We start from the raw sequence: 19933 nt of genomic DNA on the forward strand, positions 1-19933 counted from the left end.
ATCATTTATCATTTATCATTATATATATTTTTTCAACTCGGGACCAGATTGTGGACGATGGGCCATAGTTAAGGGACTTCTGCATTAAGGGTGTGTCAATGTGACACACCCTTAATGCAGAAGTCTACTGTCAAGCACAGTCTTGAATGTCTCACATCAGCACAAAAGATGAAATACATCCTTTGTGCTGATCAGTATGTTTAATATTTGTATTTTGTCCCTCATCATTTGTAGCGAATTAAGGTGGAACACACTTTATTGTATAAGAAACACATTTAATACAATACTACGAAGACAAACATGTTAATACCTAGAAGAAGTAGAAAAACTCCAGGAGGCATTTTTCCCAGCTGTTTATAATATAAAAAATAAACTTGGAACTGGGTTAATGCATTAACCTTTGATTTTTTGTCCAAACGGTGTGCTCATCATCACTGTGAAACCTTTTGATGACGTCAGCAAGCAAGGAGGAGTCCCCCTCAAGTGTCATTGCAGCCCAACACAAGGACCAAATCACTTCTCCACTCTCTCTCTGAACTCAAACACTCACATGATGCTCGCCCTGGTGCTCTAAAATACGGAAAATGCAGAACAGGCTCCTTAAACGTGCCGGACAAAGAACATGATTTGGGATCATTGCTTTTTCTGGATCTTGGTGTTTGTCAGCCTGCATCCATAGAGAAGACGCCGAGGAGACACACTTTCCCCACTTACCACTGGTATGTTAAAAACGCTTGAAATAGAAATATTAAATTATTGTGTTGACAGAATCAAAAATCCGCCTGTTTTGCTCTCAAGAAATTGACTGAAATTAACTTTGATCCACTCTCTGGTCCCTCGTCATTCCTCATATGAAATTATAAAGATTATTTTCAAAAGTAACAATTTCTCTGTTTTGCAATGTTAGTCCATAACAAATCAAGTGGCTATCTGAAGTGCCTCTTTGTTCCAGTCTTATGTATATATAACCAATCTTATTTCTAAATGTGCCTCTAGTTTTCAGTGGTATTTTTCCTATCACCGATCAATTATTGATTCTAAAGCTGCGAAAAAATTAATTATCAATACATATGAAACAACTCCTGGTGATACAATTGATACAGTTCACTGATTACAAAACGATACATTTGACATGATTTGAGATAGTAGTGTACAATGCAATGCAGAGTATATGTGCTATTTAGCGAGCAAACATGTTTGGTATAGACCCAATATCAAACTGTGGTGCATGTAACACTAGTGGTACGCCAAATAATCACTTGATTAAAGTACAGTGTTACTGTTCAAACTGTGTGTAATGTTACAGTGGCCAAAAAAATTAAATATACTTGTTAAATACAACATCTGCCTTGTTTTTAATGAATACTCGGGCCTATTATGCTACTGTATTTTAGTGTTGGTCATTATGGTGAACTTGGAAAGCCAAGTTTTTTCTGAGGTGGTACTTAGTGAAAAAAGTTTGATAACCACTGGTATACACAGTCAATATCTACTGGTCTAGCAGTAAGGGGGAGAAAAGTGTTGACAATTTTGACAAAAGTTGTAAAAAAAAAATAGTGGGCCCCAAATCCCTAGTCTTGGGCTCTGTATAGTTTCTCTAACCAAAAGCACGCACCTCAGCCTACAGCAGAGGGCGCGCGACCGGCGACATGCACGCATACAAGGCAGCATGCTATGATGTCAGGCGTGTAGTGAAGCAGGCAAAGGGAAGATACAGAGACAAAATGGAGTTTCAATTTCAGCAGGCTGACTCCAGAGCTGTATGGCAAGGAATCAGAACCATGACAGACTACAAAGGCAGCCCCCCCATGGTGAATGCTGATGTCTCCCTGGCAAATGAGCTAAATACCTTTTATGCACGATTTGAGGCTGCAAATTCAAACAGCAGCATTCATGGCGCCGCAAAAGAGGGTATGGCCACTGGCAATGGAGAATCAGCATTCAGAATAACAGAACATGACGTGAGGAGAACCTTTAAGAGGGTGAATACCAGGAAAGCCACAGGGCCAGACGGCATTCCCGGTTTCGTCCTAAAAGTCTGTGCTGACCAACTGGCACCGGTATTCACAGACATATTCAATCTGTCCCTTGAACAGTCCGTCATCCCCACCTGTCTGAAAAAATCCACCATTGTCCCTGTTCCAAAGAAATCTGCCCCTGCCTGCCTCAATGACTACCGCCCCGTAGCCCTCACCCCCATAGCCATGAAGTGCTTTGAGAAGCTAATCAAAGATCATATATGCTCCTCCCTCCCACCCACTACAGACCCCCTGCGATTTGCATCCCGCCAAAACAGGTCAACCGACGATGCAATCACACATGTATTGCATACCGCCACGACACACCTGGACAAAAGGCAGGGGAACTATGTGAGAATGCTGTTCATAGACTACAGTTCAGCATTCAACACCAAAGTCCCATCCAAACTCGTCATCAAGCTCAAGGACCTGGGCTTGAACTCAACCCTCTGTCAGTGGGTCCTGGATTTCCTGACGGGCAGACCACAAGTGGTGAGAGCAGGTAACTGCACCTCATCAACAATCATCCTCAACACCGGTGCCCCCCAGGGCTGTGTTCTGAGCCCCCTCCTCTATTCACTCTACACACATGACTGTGTGGCTAAAAACACCACAAACTCCATTGTGAAATTTGCTGACGACACAGCTGTGCTGGGCCTGATCTCCGGTAACGATGAGACGGCCTACCTGAGTGAAGTGAAGAACCTGGCACTATGGTGTCAGGAGAACCACCTCGCCCTGAAGGTCAGCAAGACCAAGGAGATCATAGGAGATTTTAGGAGACGGGGGGCAAGGAACTACAGTCCACTCAGCATAGGCGGGACGCCGGTTGAGAGAGTGACCAACTTCAAATACCTCGGAGTGACAATATCAGAAGACCTGTCCTGGACCACACACATAGACAACATGGTGAAAAAGGCACGACAGCGTCTCTACTTCCTCAGGAGACTCGGGAAGTTCAAACTAAACCACAAGATCCTCAGAAACTTCTACTCATGCACAACAGAGTGTCATGACTGGAAACATCACCTCCTGGTTTGGGAATAGCACCGCACACGACCGCAACAGACTGCAGAGAGTGGCCAGATCAGCCGAGCGCACCATCAGAGGTGTGCTCCCAACCATCTGCAACATCTACGCCAGGCGGTGTAGATCCAAGACCAAGAGGATAGTGAGGGACTCTAGCCACCCAAGCAACTGCCTCTTCTCACTGGTGCAGTCAGGCAAGCGCTACCGGAGTCTCATGGCCAACACGGAGAGACTCAGGAGGAGCTTTTATCCCCAAGCCATCAGACTGCTCAACTGCACCGCTGATTAACACTTATCACAATTGCACAAAATCGCATGCACAAGAATCACTTTACTTACCACTGTAATTACCGGACTACAATATTCTTCATTCAAAGACTGTAAATAATGTAAAAACAAGAGTATAAAGAAGTCATACTGTTCCATTACCTCTGTTCATACTACTTTCACTACTCAACTGCCAAAAGAACTGTAGACACCTTAATATTTATTACTTCCTATACTGTATATACTGTGTTATACTATTTGATATTGCACTGGTACTGTATGTGACTACTGTACTTTTACTTGTACTGATACTTCTACCATAACTACTGGGACTGATTGTGCAACTTATTGTCTTGTAACTAATGTACATCAGAGCTATTCAAATTGTTGTATTTTTTGTATTTAGTGTATTAGATTCACCAACTAGTGTTTGGATCCCACTGTACGAAATATCTGAAGAGCATGGAAAAAAGCATTTCACTGTGGTGTACTCTGCATGTGACCAATAAAACCCTTGAACCTTGAACCTTGAAAAAAAGCAAAACCAAGGACCAAGGGACAAACAAGTGCAAGGAGAATTGACCCTTGAGTTGATCTTGGATTGTGTGGCCTTGACTACAAGTCAGTTATTTGACACCAATTACGTTTCACTCTACAGGTAATATTTTCTAAATGTTATTTTGCGTTCAAGTTTGACTCTGCTTGGGCTTACTTCAACACCTAAAGTCCAGCATTTTTGGCTGAATGCTCCAATGCACGCTCACATTGACATAAAATGAAAGTATAGATAAAATTAGGGATGTCCGATAATGGCTTTTTGCCGATATCCGATATTCCGATATTGTCCAACTCTTTAATTACCGATACCGATATCAACCGATACCGATATCCACCGATATATACAGTCGTGGAATTAACACATTATTATGCTTAATTTGGACAACCAGGTATGGTGAAGATAAGGTACTTTTAAAAAAAAATTATAAAATAAAATAAGATAAATAAATTAAAAACAGAACGGAAAGCTGGTCCCAATCCACTCCGTTTGGCCCGAGGACATCGCCACACCCCCGCAGTACCGACCGCGTCAGCGAAGACGGAAGCCGCCCAAGAGGTCTTCACTTTGCTGCCAAGACGCGCCACTCCCTCAGACTCCTCCACTGGTACACAGCAAGCTACATGCAGCCCAAACTTCCCCTCCTCAGATGTTTGGCAACCCAATCGACCATTTCGCCAAACAGTTTTCTGATTGGGCTGTCAGTCACATGGACAGGTGCAACAATGACGTCATTTCATTGGCGCCCCCCGAAGAGGTAACTCCGCCCACTTCTGATGACGTCATTGATCAAGAATTTTTTTTTCCATCGTCTGCTTCTTTCTGTCAGCCAATTCAAAATAACTTTTATTCTAAGATAAAACATTATCAGGACATTTTTGTTAAGTTCAAGTCTAGTCAGTCACATTCTGATTTTCAAGCTCCGCCCCCAATTACTTTGGCCCCACCCCCAGTGACTATTGCTCCGCCCACTGCACTTAATTTTCCCCCTGTTCTCCCACCCAATTTCAAGTGGGGGGTGAGAATAGACTTTTAGGACAATTTAACAAGGAGGAGTATACCCCCCTCCTTACCTCCCCCCACCCACCCTTGAAGACGGTTCCAAACCGCAAAGAGCGCGTCTGGTATCCGCGTCTTGAGGGGGGGGCTAGTACTGGGAACTGTGCTAGTGGGGTGGCACAACTTCGGCGTGTTAAGCCGCAACCTTCTGCACGGCCACCGCCACCAGTTTTTTGGCGTGCTAAGCCGCAACCCCCTGCACGGCCACCGCCACCAGTCTTTCGGCGTGCTAAGCCGCAACCTCCTGCACGGCCACCGCCACCAGTCTTTCGGCGTGCTAAACCGCAACCTCCTGCACGGCCACCGCCACCAGTCTTTCGGCGTGCTAAGCCGCAACCTCCTGCACGGCCACCGCCACCAGTCTTTCGGCCTGCTAAGCCACAACCGCCAGCTAGGCCACCTCCAGCTGCACCTCGGCTAGCATCTGCACCTGTTCCTGCACCTCGGCTGACACACCAAGCTTCGTTTCCTGTACCTCCACCACGCCAAGCTCTACCACGTCAAGCTCCACCAGCGCCGGCTCCTCGGCTGGTTCCCACACCAGCGCCGGCTCCTCGGCTGGTTCCCACACCAGCGCCGGCTCCTCGGCTGGTTCCCACACCAGCGCCGGCTCCAAGGCTGGTTCCCACACCAGCGCCGGCTCCAAGGCTGGTTCCCACACCAGCGCCGGCTCCAAGGCTGGTTCCCACACCAGCTCCGGCCCCAAGGCTGGTTCCCACACCAGCGCCGGCTCCAAAGCTGGTTCCCACACCAGCGCCGGCTCCAAGGCTGGTTCCCACACCAGCGCCGGCTCCAAGGCTGGTTCCCACACCAACGCCAGCTCAAAGACTGTTACGATCCGCTGCCCGGATCATAGTTTGTTTATGTTTGAGTCACGTGTTTTCAGCACCTTGATTTTGTTTGTTTTCAGTTGCCATGTCAACCGATTACATTCACCTGCCTCTGGTTAGTGTTCGGGACGCGCACCTGTTGCCCGGGCACTAATCAGAGGGCTATTTAGTCTTTGCCCTGGCCTCACTCGGTCTGGCTTCCTAGTTTGTTCCCATACAACTGTTAACGACTACTTTGATTCTGCTAGCTTTTCACGCTATGCTATTTGTGCCTGCTAGCTCCCACGCTAGTCCTTTTGTTTTGCCTTTTGTGCTACGTGCATGTCTTTTTGTTTATTCATCGTATGATTTATATTTTAAATAAATCATATTCCTACCTGCAAGCTGTGTCCGAAGCCGTCTGCATCCTTGGGAGAACCACACCCGCATCACGATGTGACCAGGTCGTCACAGCATTAATACATTTTGAATATTTTATTTTTTGTTGTACTTTTTTTTTTTTCTCAAATCTCTCAATCAACTTTAGCCCTAAACAAAAAAAACAAACATGTTATGTTATTTTAACCTTTGGAAGGCCTTTTGATCAAATTATCTTTTTTGTGATGTAAATTTTCAATTACTATAAATGTGCATAAAATGTGTTATTTTACCAATCTAAACATTTGACATTATCTGATCAAAATAAAGATAAAAAAAACATTTTCATATTGGATATTTTTGGTTAGGACTGGTTTAAATTTGAGCAAAATAAAGTAAACAAAAACCTAAGAACTTAAATGTCTTGTTTGGCTTTAAAGATGATTAAAATTGAATGTCCTCAGAGGGTTAATAGAAATAGAAAAGCTCAAAATAGACCACACAACATGTTTGCTTCATCGTGAGAACTTTTGGGTGTGTAATGAAGACGTGTCATTTCTTTAATGCCATTGCTCCTCTCCCAAATATTAATGACAAGGGCCAACAAAGCCTGCCCCCAAGTGGTTGTTGAGACAGACAAGTTCTTATTTGTTTGTGTTTTTCATAAGATCTGTGTTAAGACAAACATTAACAACTATCTTTATTCAAACAGAGCCTTAAGACTCTGCCATGTGTATATCACATGCACCACTGCTTGTAATCCCTGTCTTATTCATTCAGAAGTGTATTTTTAAAACAGTGTTTTTACTTGCCAGCAACTCCTTTGGAGATCTACACGTAGGTACATTACAGAGTACTATAAGCCTCACTGGATACGTTTTAGCTACAGTCAAATGTCAATCAGCAAGAATAATGATGTCACAATTGGCTTGCGCAATATAAACGATATAAATTATATAAATGTCTGACAATTGAGTTTTTAATACCACTTTTATATTGTGATAATGCATGTCGATGACACATTTTAGCTGGGCCCTGCAAATTTGACAGTGACAAGTGAGTGAACGCGTCATCAATGCACTGTAGCGTCCTCGTTAGCAGGCTAGTGACTAACATTCCTCAACAGTGTAAATTACTAATTTTTTTCTCCATGGCCGCAAATAAATTAAGTTTCTTACAAGTATCGTTATCACTGGAGGACTAGAGGACAAGGAATTGCTAAACATGAGGCCAAAAAGCATAGCTAACCGCTAAGTGAAGTGAAGTGTGATGTGAATTATATTTAAATAGCGCTTTTTCTGTTACGATCCGCTGCCCGGATCAGAGTTTGTTTATGTTTGTGTCACGTGTTTTCAGCACCTTGAGTTTAGTTTGTTTCTGTTGCCATGACGGCAGATTGTACGCATCTGCCTCTGGTTAGTGTTCGGGACGCGCACCTGTTGCCCGGGCGCTAATCAGAGGGCTATTTAGTCTTTGCTCTGGCCTCACTCTGTCTGGCTTCGTAGTTTGTTCTCATACAACTGTTAACGACTACTTAGATCTCATGCTATGCTATTTTTTCCTGCTAGCTCCCACGCTAGTCCTTTTGTTTTGCCTTTTGTGCTACGTGCATGTCTTTTGTTTATTCTTCATATGATTTATATTTAAAATAAATCATTTTTCCTACCTGCAAGCTGTGTCCGAAGCCGTCTGCATCCTTGGGAGAACCACACCCGCATCATTATGCGACCACGTCGTTTCAGTACGAAGCCAGCAGAAGACAATTCTCCCGCACTGGCTAACGAGGAGTGGGACGAAGGTACGCTCATGGTGTTGCGAGCGATGGAAGCCGAGACGCTTCGCTATTCGACGGAGGAGAGGTCGAATCTCATGTGAGGAGCTGGAGGCTCTCTTATCCCCATCGATTCCCTCTGGTCGGAAGACATCGCCGCTACACCGCAGTACCGTGCGCGCCGTCAAAGACGGAAGCCGGCCAGGAGGTCTTTCCCTCGCCGCCAAGACGCGCCGCTCCTGCAAACTCCTCCCCCGGACCGAAGCAAGCTACATTCAGCCCAAACTTCCCCTCCTCAGATGTTTGGCAACCCCATCGACCACTTCGCCAAACAGTTCTCTGATTGGGCTGTCAGTCACATGGACATTTCCAACAATGACGTCATTTCATTGGCGCCCCCCGAAGAGGTAACTCCGCCCACTCCCGATGACGTCATTGAGCAAGAATTTTTTTTTCCATCATCTGCTTCTTTCTGTCAGCCAATTCCAAATAACTTGTATTCCAAGATAAAACATTATCAGGACATTTTTATTAAGTGTAAATCTAGTCAGTCACATTCTGATTTTCAAACTCCACCTCCAGTGACTTTGGTTCCGCCCCCAGTGACTATTGCTCCGCCCACTGCACATATTTTTTCCCCCTGTTCTCTCACCCAATCTCAAGTGGGGGGTGAGAATAGACAATTTGGACAATTTAAAGAGGAGGAGTATACCCCCCTCCTTACCTCCCCCCACCCACCCTTGAAGACGGTTCCAAACCGCAAAGAGCGCGTCTGGTATCCGCGTCTTGAGGGGGGGGCTAGTACTGGGAACTGTGCTAGTGCGGTGGCACAACTTCGGCGTGCTAAACCACAACCTCCTGCAAGGCCACCGCCACCAGTCTTTCGGCGTGCTAAACCGCAACCTCCTGCACGGCCACCGCCACCAGTCCTTCGTCCTGCTAAGCCACAACCGCCAGCTAGGCCACCTCCAGCTGCACCTCGGCTAGCACCTGTTCCTGCACCTCGGCTGACACACCAAGCTTCGTCTCCAGTACCTCCACCACGCCAAGCTCCACCATGCCAAGTTCCTCGGCTGGTTCCCACACCAGCGCCGGCTCCAAGGCTGGTTCCCACACCAGCGCTGGCTCCAAGGCTGGTTCCCACACCAGCGCCGGCTCCAAGGCTGGTTCCCACACCAGCGCCGGCTCCAAGGCTGGTTCTCACACCAGCGCCGGCTCCAAGGCTGGTTCTCACACCAGCGCCGGCTCCAAGGCTGGTTCTCACACCAGCGCCGGCTCCAAGGCTGGTTCTCACACCAGCGCCGGCTCCAAGGCTGGTTCCCACACCAGCGCCGGCTCCAAGGCTGGTTCCCACACCAGCGCCGGCTCCACGGCTGGTACCCACACCAGCGCCGGCTCCACGGCTGGTACCCACACCAGCGCCGGCTCCACGGCTGGTACCCACACCAGCGCCGGCTCCACGGCTGGTACCCACACCAGCGCCGGCTCCACGGCTGGTACCAGAACCTGCACCTGCTCCACGGCTGGTACCAGAACCTGCACCTGCCTCCACGGCGACGACGTCTCCTCCTGCCTCCACGGCGACGTCGGCTCCTCCTGCCTCCACGGCGACGTCGGCTCCTCCTGCCTCCACGGCGACGTCGGCTCCTCCTGCCTCCACGGCGACGTCGGCTCCTCCTGCCTCCACGGCGACGTCGACTCCTCCTGCCTCCACGACGACGTCGGCTCCTCCTGCCTCCACGGCGACGTCGGCTCCTCCTGCTTCCACGGCGACGTCGGCTCCTCCTGCTTCCACGGCGACGTCGGCTCCTCCTGTTTCCACGGCGACGTCTGCTCTCTCCTTGTCTTCGTCTCAGCGACCTCGAGTGGTCTGGCTGCGCAAGCGGCGCTCTCGGAGGTTTGTTTATGGACGCCAGTGGCGCAAACAGCAGCGACACCCGAGACGTAGTCGTAGAACTCTCCGGCTGCTGAACTTCTGGCGCCACTCACGCCCACCTTCTCGGCAGCCACGAATGTGGTCTTTCCGTGGTCGCCCGCCTCGCCTGCGGCAGCGGCGTTCCACTCGCCGCCGCCACCTGACTCTTCCCCGGTGGATTCGGGGACACGTGGCCTGGCGACCCACCACCAAATCCTCCCTCCACCCTCCCTGGACTCTTGAACTGTTTCTTGTTTTTTGGGTTCTAGTTTTATTTCGTGTCAAGGGACATCTGGAATCTGTCCTTTAAGGGGGGGGTACTGTTACGATCCGCTGCCCGGATCAGAGTTTGTTTATGTATGTGTCACGCGTTTTCAGCACCTTGAGTTTAGTTTGTTTCTGTTGCCATGACGGCAGATTGTACGCACCTGCCTCTGGTTAGTGTTCGGGACGCGCACCTGTTGCCCAGGCGCTAATCAGAGGGCTATTTAGTCTTTGCTCTGGCCTCACTCTGTCTGGCTTCGTAGTTTGTTCTCATACAACTGTTAACGACTACTTAGATCTCATGCTATGCTATTTTTTCCTGCTAGCTCCCACGCTAGTCCTTTTGTTTTGCCTTTTGTGCTACGTGCATGTCTTTTGTTTATTCTTCATATGATTTATATTTAAAATAAATCATTTTTCCTACCTGCAAGCTGTGTCCGAAGCCGTCTGCATCCTTGGGAGAACCACACCCGCATCATTATGCGACCACGTCGTTTCATTTTCTCTAGTGACTCAAAGTGCTTTACATAGTGAAACCCAATATCTAAGTTACTTTTAAACCAGTGTGGGTGGCACTGGGAGCAGGTGGTTGAAGTGTCTTGCCCAAGGACACAACGGCAGTGACTAGGATGGCAGAAGTGGGGATCGAACCTGGAACCCTCAAGTTGCCGGCACGACCGCTCTACCAACCGAGCTATACCGCCCCATTACATTCAAGAGCTAGAGCTCTTGAATGTATATATGCAAATATAAACAGTAACAATACAAAGTGATAGGATAGATGTTTTTTTCTTTTCACAATATTGTTTTTTGTCATTGTTTACGAACAAGAGCCAATAGTAGTTTTGGCTTGTGTTTAGTTCTTTTGCACTATAGACTTTATTATACATTTGGTATGTAATATCAAGGAAGAAGGAAATAATTCAAATATCGATTGATATTATTACACTGCCAAACTGTGTTTTTGTCGGATTAAAGTTATAATCAAAAATTTAATAATTTAATGATCCTGAACATTTTAAGTATGAACATTGCAGTGACGTGCGGTGAGGTTCATGGCTGGTGAGGCACTGACTTCATCACAGTCAGATTTACAAACATATGAACCCTAAAGAGTATCTTATTCACCATTTGATTGGCAGCAGTTAACGGTTTATGTTTAAAAGCTCATACCAGCATTTTCCCCTGCTTGGCACTCAGCATCAAGGGTTGGAATTGGGGGTTAAATCACCAAAAATGATTCCCGGACGCGGCGCCGCTGCTGCCCACTGCTCCCTTCACATCCCAGGGGGTGAACAAGGGGATGGGTCAAATGCAGAGGACAAATTTCACCACACATAGTGTGTGTGACAATCATTGGTACTTTAACTTAACTTTAACTTTACACATACAAACTGTAGCACACAAAAAAGCACATTTAATTAAAAAAAACGTTATTATGGTCTTACCTTTACTTATAAATGAAGTCCATGCGCAGCTCCTTCTGAACAAAAGCATCGATAACTTGTTTATAGAAGTCTTCCTTATCTTTCTTCAGTTTTAAAAGTCTCTCTGTCTCGATGGAGATCTTCCTTTAAGTATTACCTCCTGCTTCGATTGAAAGTCCAGTTTAGAAAGCTGTTTTATTTTGGATATGTAATCCTCCATGTTAAAAGTCCAGGCAAGAGGAAAAAATAAACGAAAAATAAACGCAAATTCCAACAAGTTGGTACATTTTGACAGCCAATTTAAACCTGGTAATGCCGAGAACGACACAAAAAGACACTTGGCTCCACATCCCTTTTCTTTGTGAGGATAAAGAGTCATTCTTTATCTAAACAAGAATATCAGTCTATCAGTCAGCATCCTAATGACAGCAGACATTGTACAGTAAGTGATAGTTATTATGTTTGTTGGCTCTCATGAAGTCTGCAGTGAGTAATAATCAGTGATGTTGGAAAAAAAAAGCAAACATATGCTTTAAATGATCAAAATATGTAAATATTACATCGTATTATACATGTGCCTGTTACTATATTACATATATATATATTTACATCATGTATGAAAAACCTTAATGGAGGTGTTTGGATATTTTTTAAGGGCTTTAAAGGCAGAATAGAGTGGCTCCCTTGGGCTCCATTGTAAGCAGACTTTTGATCACATTTATTTAATATTTAGAATACATTAAAACAAATACATTTGTTGTCATGTATTTCATAATGATTGTGAACTATAGGCAAAATTTCAAAAAAGTGCACTTCCCCTTTAACAAACTACATCTTTACATGAATGGAAATCAACAAAAGTGAACATATTTAAAGTAAACATAATTTCCTGACTGTGGAACAGAGTCAAACAAAATGAAATTCCTCTCCAACTTTTTCATTTTAATGTAAACATTTATTAATGTAAATGTAACTGAGAGTGTACATATGTAACTAAATGGCCCCAATACGAGTATTTAACTATTAACTATCTGCCATTTAGCAGGGGACACCCGACAACTCCCTCTGGGGGTCCCCACACCCCAATGTATGTTTTTATGTTAGTGTGCCTTTTCTTTGGCCCAACCCTATAATGTTATTCATTGGTAAATAAAAACAACATCCATCTATAATTATGACATAAAAACAAGGACTTGTGTGTTAGTAATGTGCAGTAAAACTTTAAACTCAACTCACCTTAATGTGTGTTCTCAAATGTGTGTTTCATGTCTTCCATGTCGAGATTTGGGTTTACAAGGTAAACAACTAAAATGTTTTGGGCGTTGTTTTATCCAAACGCACACATTTGTCCAAATGTGGCCAAGTAGACTCATTGTGGGTTTCTTGAAAGTCGTCTACATCGCTAAAATAAACATCTGATGGAGAGAATCCCTCTGCCATCTTCAACTAGGGTTTTTTTCTTTCATTTTTTTAATCCCCAGTTCCCTCTTCTCTTCTCCGACTCCCTCGTCGTCATGTGGGACGTGCGTGTCTGTTGTGATTTCCCTTCCTGGTACGATGACCCGCCCTTTCTTGCCTCTGATTGGCCAACCCATAATGTTTTGCCCTAATCGTAACCAATCGTGACTCATCATAGTAAACCAACCAGTCATCAAGGATTTTTCCCCTGCCTTGCATTAGTCCATTTCTCTCTGTCTTTTCTCTTTCTCTTCTCCCTCTCTTCTTTTGTAGCTTGTAGCTTTATACGTAAGCTACGGAAATTTCTACTCGTTTAAAAAGTAGCGAAGTTACTGCCCAACTACTGGGAAATGTAGTTAAGCTACGTAGCTTCGCTACATGTAACGAGCTACCGCCCAACACTGCATTTTAACAGAAGTGTAGATAGAACCATGTTACAACAGAAAGTAACCAGATATTAACAGTAAATTTGTAAGTAGATTAGTAATAGTTTTGAGAAAATAATACAAGCGTAAATGACACTATGTCATCTCAACCTCTAAATTAGGAGCCTTTTTAACCTTGTTGTTTTGAAATGGTTCTATTATAATTTATATGCCAAATACTATACTGTGACATATATCTTACCGCAGGAGGTTGCAGAGTACATTGCAATATAGAATTGAGTCCGTATTGCCCATCCCTATGACACGCTTACATGAAAGATACCACTCCAGCTGGAGAAAGTCAGGGTGGATAATAAATCAAACATTATATTGGCTGAGACACAGAAAGAGGGCGTGTCTTCTCTGGATTTGATTGGAAAATGCGCAAATTCAACGAGTTGAAAAATAAAAAAAATTCATGGAATGATACGGAAACTATATTTATACCACAGATCAGAAGATTATAGCCGTTCCTCGTTTGTCGCTGTTAATTGGTTAGAGATATGACCCAGATAAATGAATTTCCGCAAAGTAGAAACTATCAAATATAATGATTAAAAATAAATCAAATATGTTCATAGCTAGAGCATCAATAAAATTATGATCTTCTAAAGACATATTTTTTAACATCATTAGAGGCCTGTAGACATGAAATAACACCCTTGTATCACCTTTACAATCTTTTAATCCAATAAACACACACACACACACACACACCACTACCTGGTACACGTATGGTCTGCGCTGTCTGAAGTCCAAGGGATATCAACTAGAACGGCTGGCCAAGTAAACAGTTCTCACTGTTTACTCCGAAATGTACAAGCAACATTACAGCAATACAAAGACACCCTCAACACCACGCTCTTCCTACTATTCAGGATTTATCCCATCTGGCAATGGCAACCCAATGGTACTATTTTCCACCATCAGCAAACTCCTGAAACCCGTGGGCACTATCTCCCACTCCTTCACTGTTGATAAATGCAATCATTTTCTATCCTTGTTCAATAATCAAATCAGCACAATCCATGACCAGATGACCACCTTCTCCTCCCCGGACCTGAACCTGTGCCCCTGCTGACAACCGAACACTCCTTTTCCTCATTTCTAAGCATCACCGTATCTGACCTGTCCGCCATAGTTTCAAGAATGAAATCTTGACCCGGCAACCTGGACCCACACAGGGTACCCCGCATCCTAAAGGCCTGCCTCCGCAGTCTACTCCCACTCATCACTAAAATGGCAAACACCTCCCTCTCTTCTAGTTCCAGTCACTCTCTCTTAAAACTTGCTGCAGTCACACTCAAAAAACCTGCCCTTGACCCTGACTCCTCCAACAATTACTGGCCAAACTCAAATCTGCCAAAGGTTCTGGAACAAGTCGTAGCCAAGCAACTCACTGCCTACCTGGACTCTAATAACCTCTTTAAACAGTTCCAAACTGGTTTCCGCTCCAAACGCAGCACAGAGACTGCCCTCATCAAAGTGACCGATGACCTTCCGTTATCCTCTGACACCGGATTCCTCAACATCCTCATCCTCCTCGACCTGAGTGCTGCCTTCAATACCTTTAATCACTATTATCTCACGTCTCAAATACACCTTTGGCATTACCGGCACTGCCCTCTCTTGGTTTCAATCCTATCTCTCTGACAGACCAATTAATTTCCATAAACCACTGCCAACCTGCCATAGCTCCTGTTGCCCATCGTGTCTCCCAGAGTTCAGTGGTTGGTCCCCTTCTTTTCATCCTCTACATTCTTCCCCTTGGACAGATTTTTCTCCACTATCGTCTTCAGTTTCACTGTTACTCTGATGACACACAGCTCTACCTCCCCTCCAAAGCCGTCACTTCTAGAACTCTCTCCATCCTCACAGCCTGCCTGACCAACATAAAAACCTGGATGCAAACAAACTTTCGGAAACTCAATGACAATAAATCAAAAGTCCTAATCATTGCCCCAGACTCCCTTACCCACTCAACACAGACCTTTTCCCTCAAGATTAATGGCCCCATCATCACCCCCTCTCCCATAATCCGTAACCTCGGAGTCTTCTTACCTCTAATTCTTGACCCACACCAACCAGACCATCAAATTTGCTTTCTTCCACCTGCGAAACATTGTCCGCCTCAAACCCAAACTGTCTTCCACTGCTGCAGAAACACTCATACATTCTTTAATTTCATCAAGGCTTGATTATTGCAAAGTCTGCTCCATGGCGCCACCACGAAAGGCATCAACAAACTAGAGTATGTGCAGAACTATCCTGCCCGCCTTCTACCCTGTACACTCTCCAGAGAACACATCACACCAGTCCTCCGTGACCTTCACTGGCTTTCAGTCCGATACAGAATCAACTTCAAAATTCTACTCACCACCTCCAAGGCCCTTAACAACCAAGCTACCCACTACATCCTAAACTTCCTCCACCACTATGTGCCCTCCTGATCCCTCAGGTCTGGCGATTCCAACCTCCTGCAAATCCCCAAGACCAAGCACCGGACTTGGGGCGACGGTTTCTGCCCCCTCCTTGTGGAAACCACTTCCTGTCCTCGTTTAAATCAATCAATCACAGTTAATTTATATAGCCCTTAATCACAAATGCCTCAAAGGGCTTCACAAACTACAACAACATCCTCAGATCTGATCTCACATCAGGGCAGGAAAAAACTCAACCCAATGGGAACAATTGCAATGGATGCCAAGTGGATACGGTTAATAATGTGAGAGTCCAGTCTACCGGGAGGTCAGCGGGGGATCCTCTTACATGTAGACAAGTCGGGGCGCCGATACGTCAGCGACTGATGCATAGAGGAGTGGTCCACCCATGGTCCCAACTAAAACTGCCCTCAAAACCCACCTTTTCAGACTTGCCTTCAAACTGTTTATTATTTACCGTCCAGACCTGTCATCCCTCAACAAGCGCAGCGAAATTGTAACAACATGACGCCATAGATGGAAACACCTCCTAGGTAACACATGAGCCAATCACCACGCCCCTAGGCCAGCCTGTACCCACCCACTCTGTGCCCTATATAAACCATGGTATGTGAATGCTCCCATTAAAATCTCCTGACGATTGAGGGTACCCCCCCTCATGAAACAGGCCTGTAGAGATGAAATAGTCTTGTGATTTTTTTTCCCCACACATACATATATTGCGCTCTACTACGGTATCGAGCACTATTTTTTGGATAACCTTATTAAGACATATATATATATATATATATATATATATATATATATATATATATATATATATATATATATATATATATATATATATATATATATATACATATAATAACAAACAATACAACTAAACTATAGAATGGAGTGTGTGACCAAAATACAAGAGTGTGTGGTGTAAGACTATGTGTGTAGATATCTGAAGTGTGTTACCAAGTGTTGATGAGAAAGCAGACAAGTCCAAAGAGGGCAAGGCAAAAGGGGTCCAAGATCCGCGAGGGGTCCGTGGGGCAGAGAGACGAAAAAAATAAATCTGCGACGTGGAGAGCAGCATATTTGAAGCGCAATGTGACAAAGTATTATTGTATTATTTATTTAATGTTATCCTTTCTTTTTTTAATTATGATATGTATCCTACTTTTTTTTGCGCTCCTCTCCTTCTGGCCGATGGTTTGGCATAATGTCCAAATAAGTACGTCCACCTAGCTGTTACATCACGACGTAGCGGACTCCAAAATCCAGCGAAAACTGCGTGCAAGTTCTCGCCAAATTGCATAATCATTATGCTTTAATGCAGGGGTCCCAAAACTATGGATACGGCCCATCAGCGTCCAAAATCCTACACGCGGGAAGTCAAAAGTTAAAAAAAAAAAAAAAAAAACATTTTTTTTCTGTAAATGATCATTTATTTAAATCTGTCCTTTCTAATTCATTTTCTACCAGTTGTTACTCTCGGTGACTCCTAGCCGCACAGGCAAATCATATTGTCTAAAAATGCATATTCCCATCGATCATCACGCTCTGAATATATATATATATATATATATATATATATATATATATATATATATATATATATATATATATATATATATATATATATATATATGTATATTTATATGTTTATATATATATGTTTATATATATATATATATATATATATATATATATATATATATATATATATATATATGTATATTTATATGTTTATATATATATGTTTATATATATATATATATATATATATATATATATATATATATATATATATATATATATACTGTATATATATACATATATATGTATATATATATATATATATATATATATATATATATATATATATATATATATATATATATATATATATATATATATATATGTGTGTATATATATGTATATATATATATATCCATCCATCCATCCATTTTCTACCGCTTGTCCCTTTCGGGGTCGCGGGGGATGTGTGGAGCCTATATATATATATATATATATATATATATATATATATATATATATATATATATATATAGATACTGTATATGTGTATATACGGTATGTATATGTATATATATATATATATATATATATATATATATATATATATATATATATATATATATATACAGCCTGGCCCCTGGCCAAATGTTTTTAACCCAATGCGGCCCCCGTGTGAAAAAGTTTGGGGACCCCTGATTTAATGCTTTAGCATTGTTCAACACGAGTATCTGTCGTTGTAACAACATTTATAAGTCAGATAAGACTACATTTTAAAACTTTTTTTAACTGTCTACATTTTCCCTTTCAGGAGCTATGGAGTTCTCCAATAGTTCCCAAGGTAACCCCTTCATCCTCCATGACTACTCTGGTGACATGACAAAGGACAATGAGACCAACTCAAGCGGCACGGAACCCAACTCCATGGCTTGCTTACAGCTGCAGATCCCGCAGGAATTGTTCTTGTCACTAGGCCTCATCAGCCTGTTGGAGAACATTCTGGTGGTGGTGGCCATCATCAAGAACCGCAACCTGCACTCCCCCATGTATTACTTCATCTGCTGCCTGGCCGTGTCCGACATGCTGGTGAGCGTCAGCAACGTGGTGGAGACCATCGTCATACTTTTGCACGACCACGGCCTGATGGACATGTACCCGGGTATTCTGCGTCACCTGGACAACATCATCGACGTGATGATCTGCAGCTCGGTGGTGTCCTCGCTCTCCTTCCTGAGCACCATCGCGGCGGACCGCTATATCACCATCTTCTACGCGCTGCGTTACCACAGCATCATGACCACGCAGCGGGCCGTGATTATCATCGCCGCCGTGTGGCTGGCCAGCATCACCTCCAGCATCTTCTTCATCGTCTACCACACAGACAACGCCGTCATCGTGTGCCTGGTGACCTTCTTCTGCTCCAGCCTGGTCTTCAATGCCGTGCTCTACATGCACATGTTCCTTCTGGCGCGCATGCACTCGCGGAGCATCCCCGCCAACTTTAATAAGAAGCGGCGGCCTTCTACCAGCATGAAGGGAGCCATCACGCTCACCATCCTGCTGGGCGTCTTCATCGTATGCTGGGGACCTTTCTTCCTGCACCTCATCCTCATCCTCACCTGCCCCACCAGCCCCTTCTGCAACTGCTTCTTCCAGAACTTCAACCTCTTTCTCATCCTTATCATCTGTAACTCCCTTATAGACCCACTCATCTATGCCTACAGGAGCCATGAGCTGCGCAAAACACTCAAGGAGCTTCTCTTGTGCTCCTGGTTATTCGGCTCTGACTGACTATACTTCATGACTTTAACTTGTTTGAAACGTTTCGCATTTTTTGCTTGTTCAAAGTTGCTCCAGTAACAACATTTTACAGTTTTGTGGAACAGGCTAACCGAAATATGGATAATATTATTTTTTTTATGACGACAGCCTTACTCAAACAAAAATAGAAATGCAGCAAACAAAGTCAAGTGCTGTGTTTTTTGCAGCCATTATTGACTGTAAACATAAAAATCCTTTCAATCCTACTTGTAGTTTAAAAATTTGGCACTTTTGTTTTTACTTTTGATTTCTCTCCGCCAACCAATGCACAGGTTCCTAGCTCCACCATACGATCGTTTACATTACACTTTATGTACACTGGCACAATTGACTAGGATTTCACAGCATTTAAAAGTATTTTTTATTGTAAACTCAAACTCATTTTTCTCCTAATGGGTTCTGTACACTATGTTGCACACTCTTGTACAGTGGTATGTTTTTTTGAACTTAAGAGAGTGAATAACAATAAAATTACAATTGTGAAGTTACAGAATATAGTTGTAATTTTATTGTAATTAATTTTACAGTAATCAGCTATAAAATTACAATTGTGAAGTTACAGCATATAGTTGTAATTGTATTGTAATTTACTGTAATATCAAAGCTCTGCAGTTACAGTATAGTGCTGTAAAGATATTTATATGAATATAATACAATTATTAGCCAACAATTTGCTGTGAATTTACAATAAACATTTTTACAGTAAAATTTGATTTCTAGCACAAGCATACTGTAGGTTTTTTTTTAGGTTTTAATTAGGGACCTTCA

General features: G+C 43.6%; 1 protein-coding gene across 1 annotated transcript; it reads left to right on the forward strand.

The window, feature by feature from the left end:
• Positions 1 to 554: 554 nt before the first annotated feature.
• mc1r (melanocortin 1 receptor) lies at positions 555 to 19694 on the forward strand. The gene is made up of 2 exons (XM_061963525.2): positions 555 to 719; positions 18156 to 19694. The coding sequence occupies exon 2, from the start codon at positions 18161 to 18163 to the stop codon at positions 19133 to 19135; it is 975 nt and encodes a 324-aa protein (XP_061819509.1). The 5' UTR covers positions 555 to 719; positions 18156 to 18160; the 3' UTR covers positions 19136 to 19694.
• Positions 19695 to 19933: the final 239 nt, after the last annotated feature.

This window comes from Nerophis lumbriciformis, linkage group LG06 (assembly GCF_033978685.3).
Source record: "Nerophis lumbriciformis linkage group LG06, RoL_Nlum_v2.1, whole genome shotgun sequence".
Classification (NCBI taxonomy): domain Eukaryota; kingdom Metazoa; phylum Chordata; class Actinopteri; order Syngnathiformes; family Syngnathidae; genus Nerophis; species Nerophis lumbriciformis.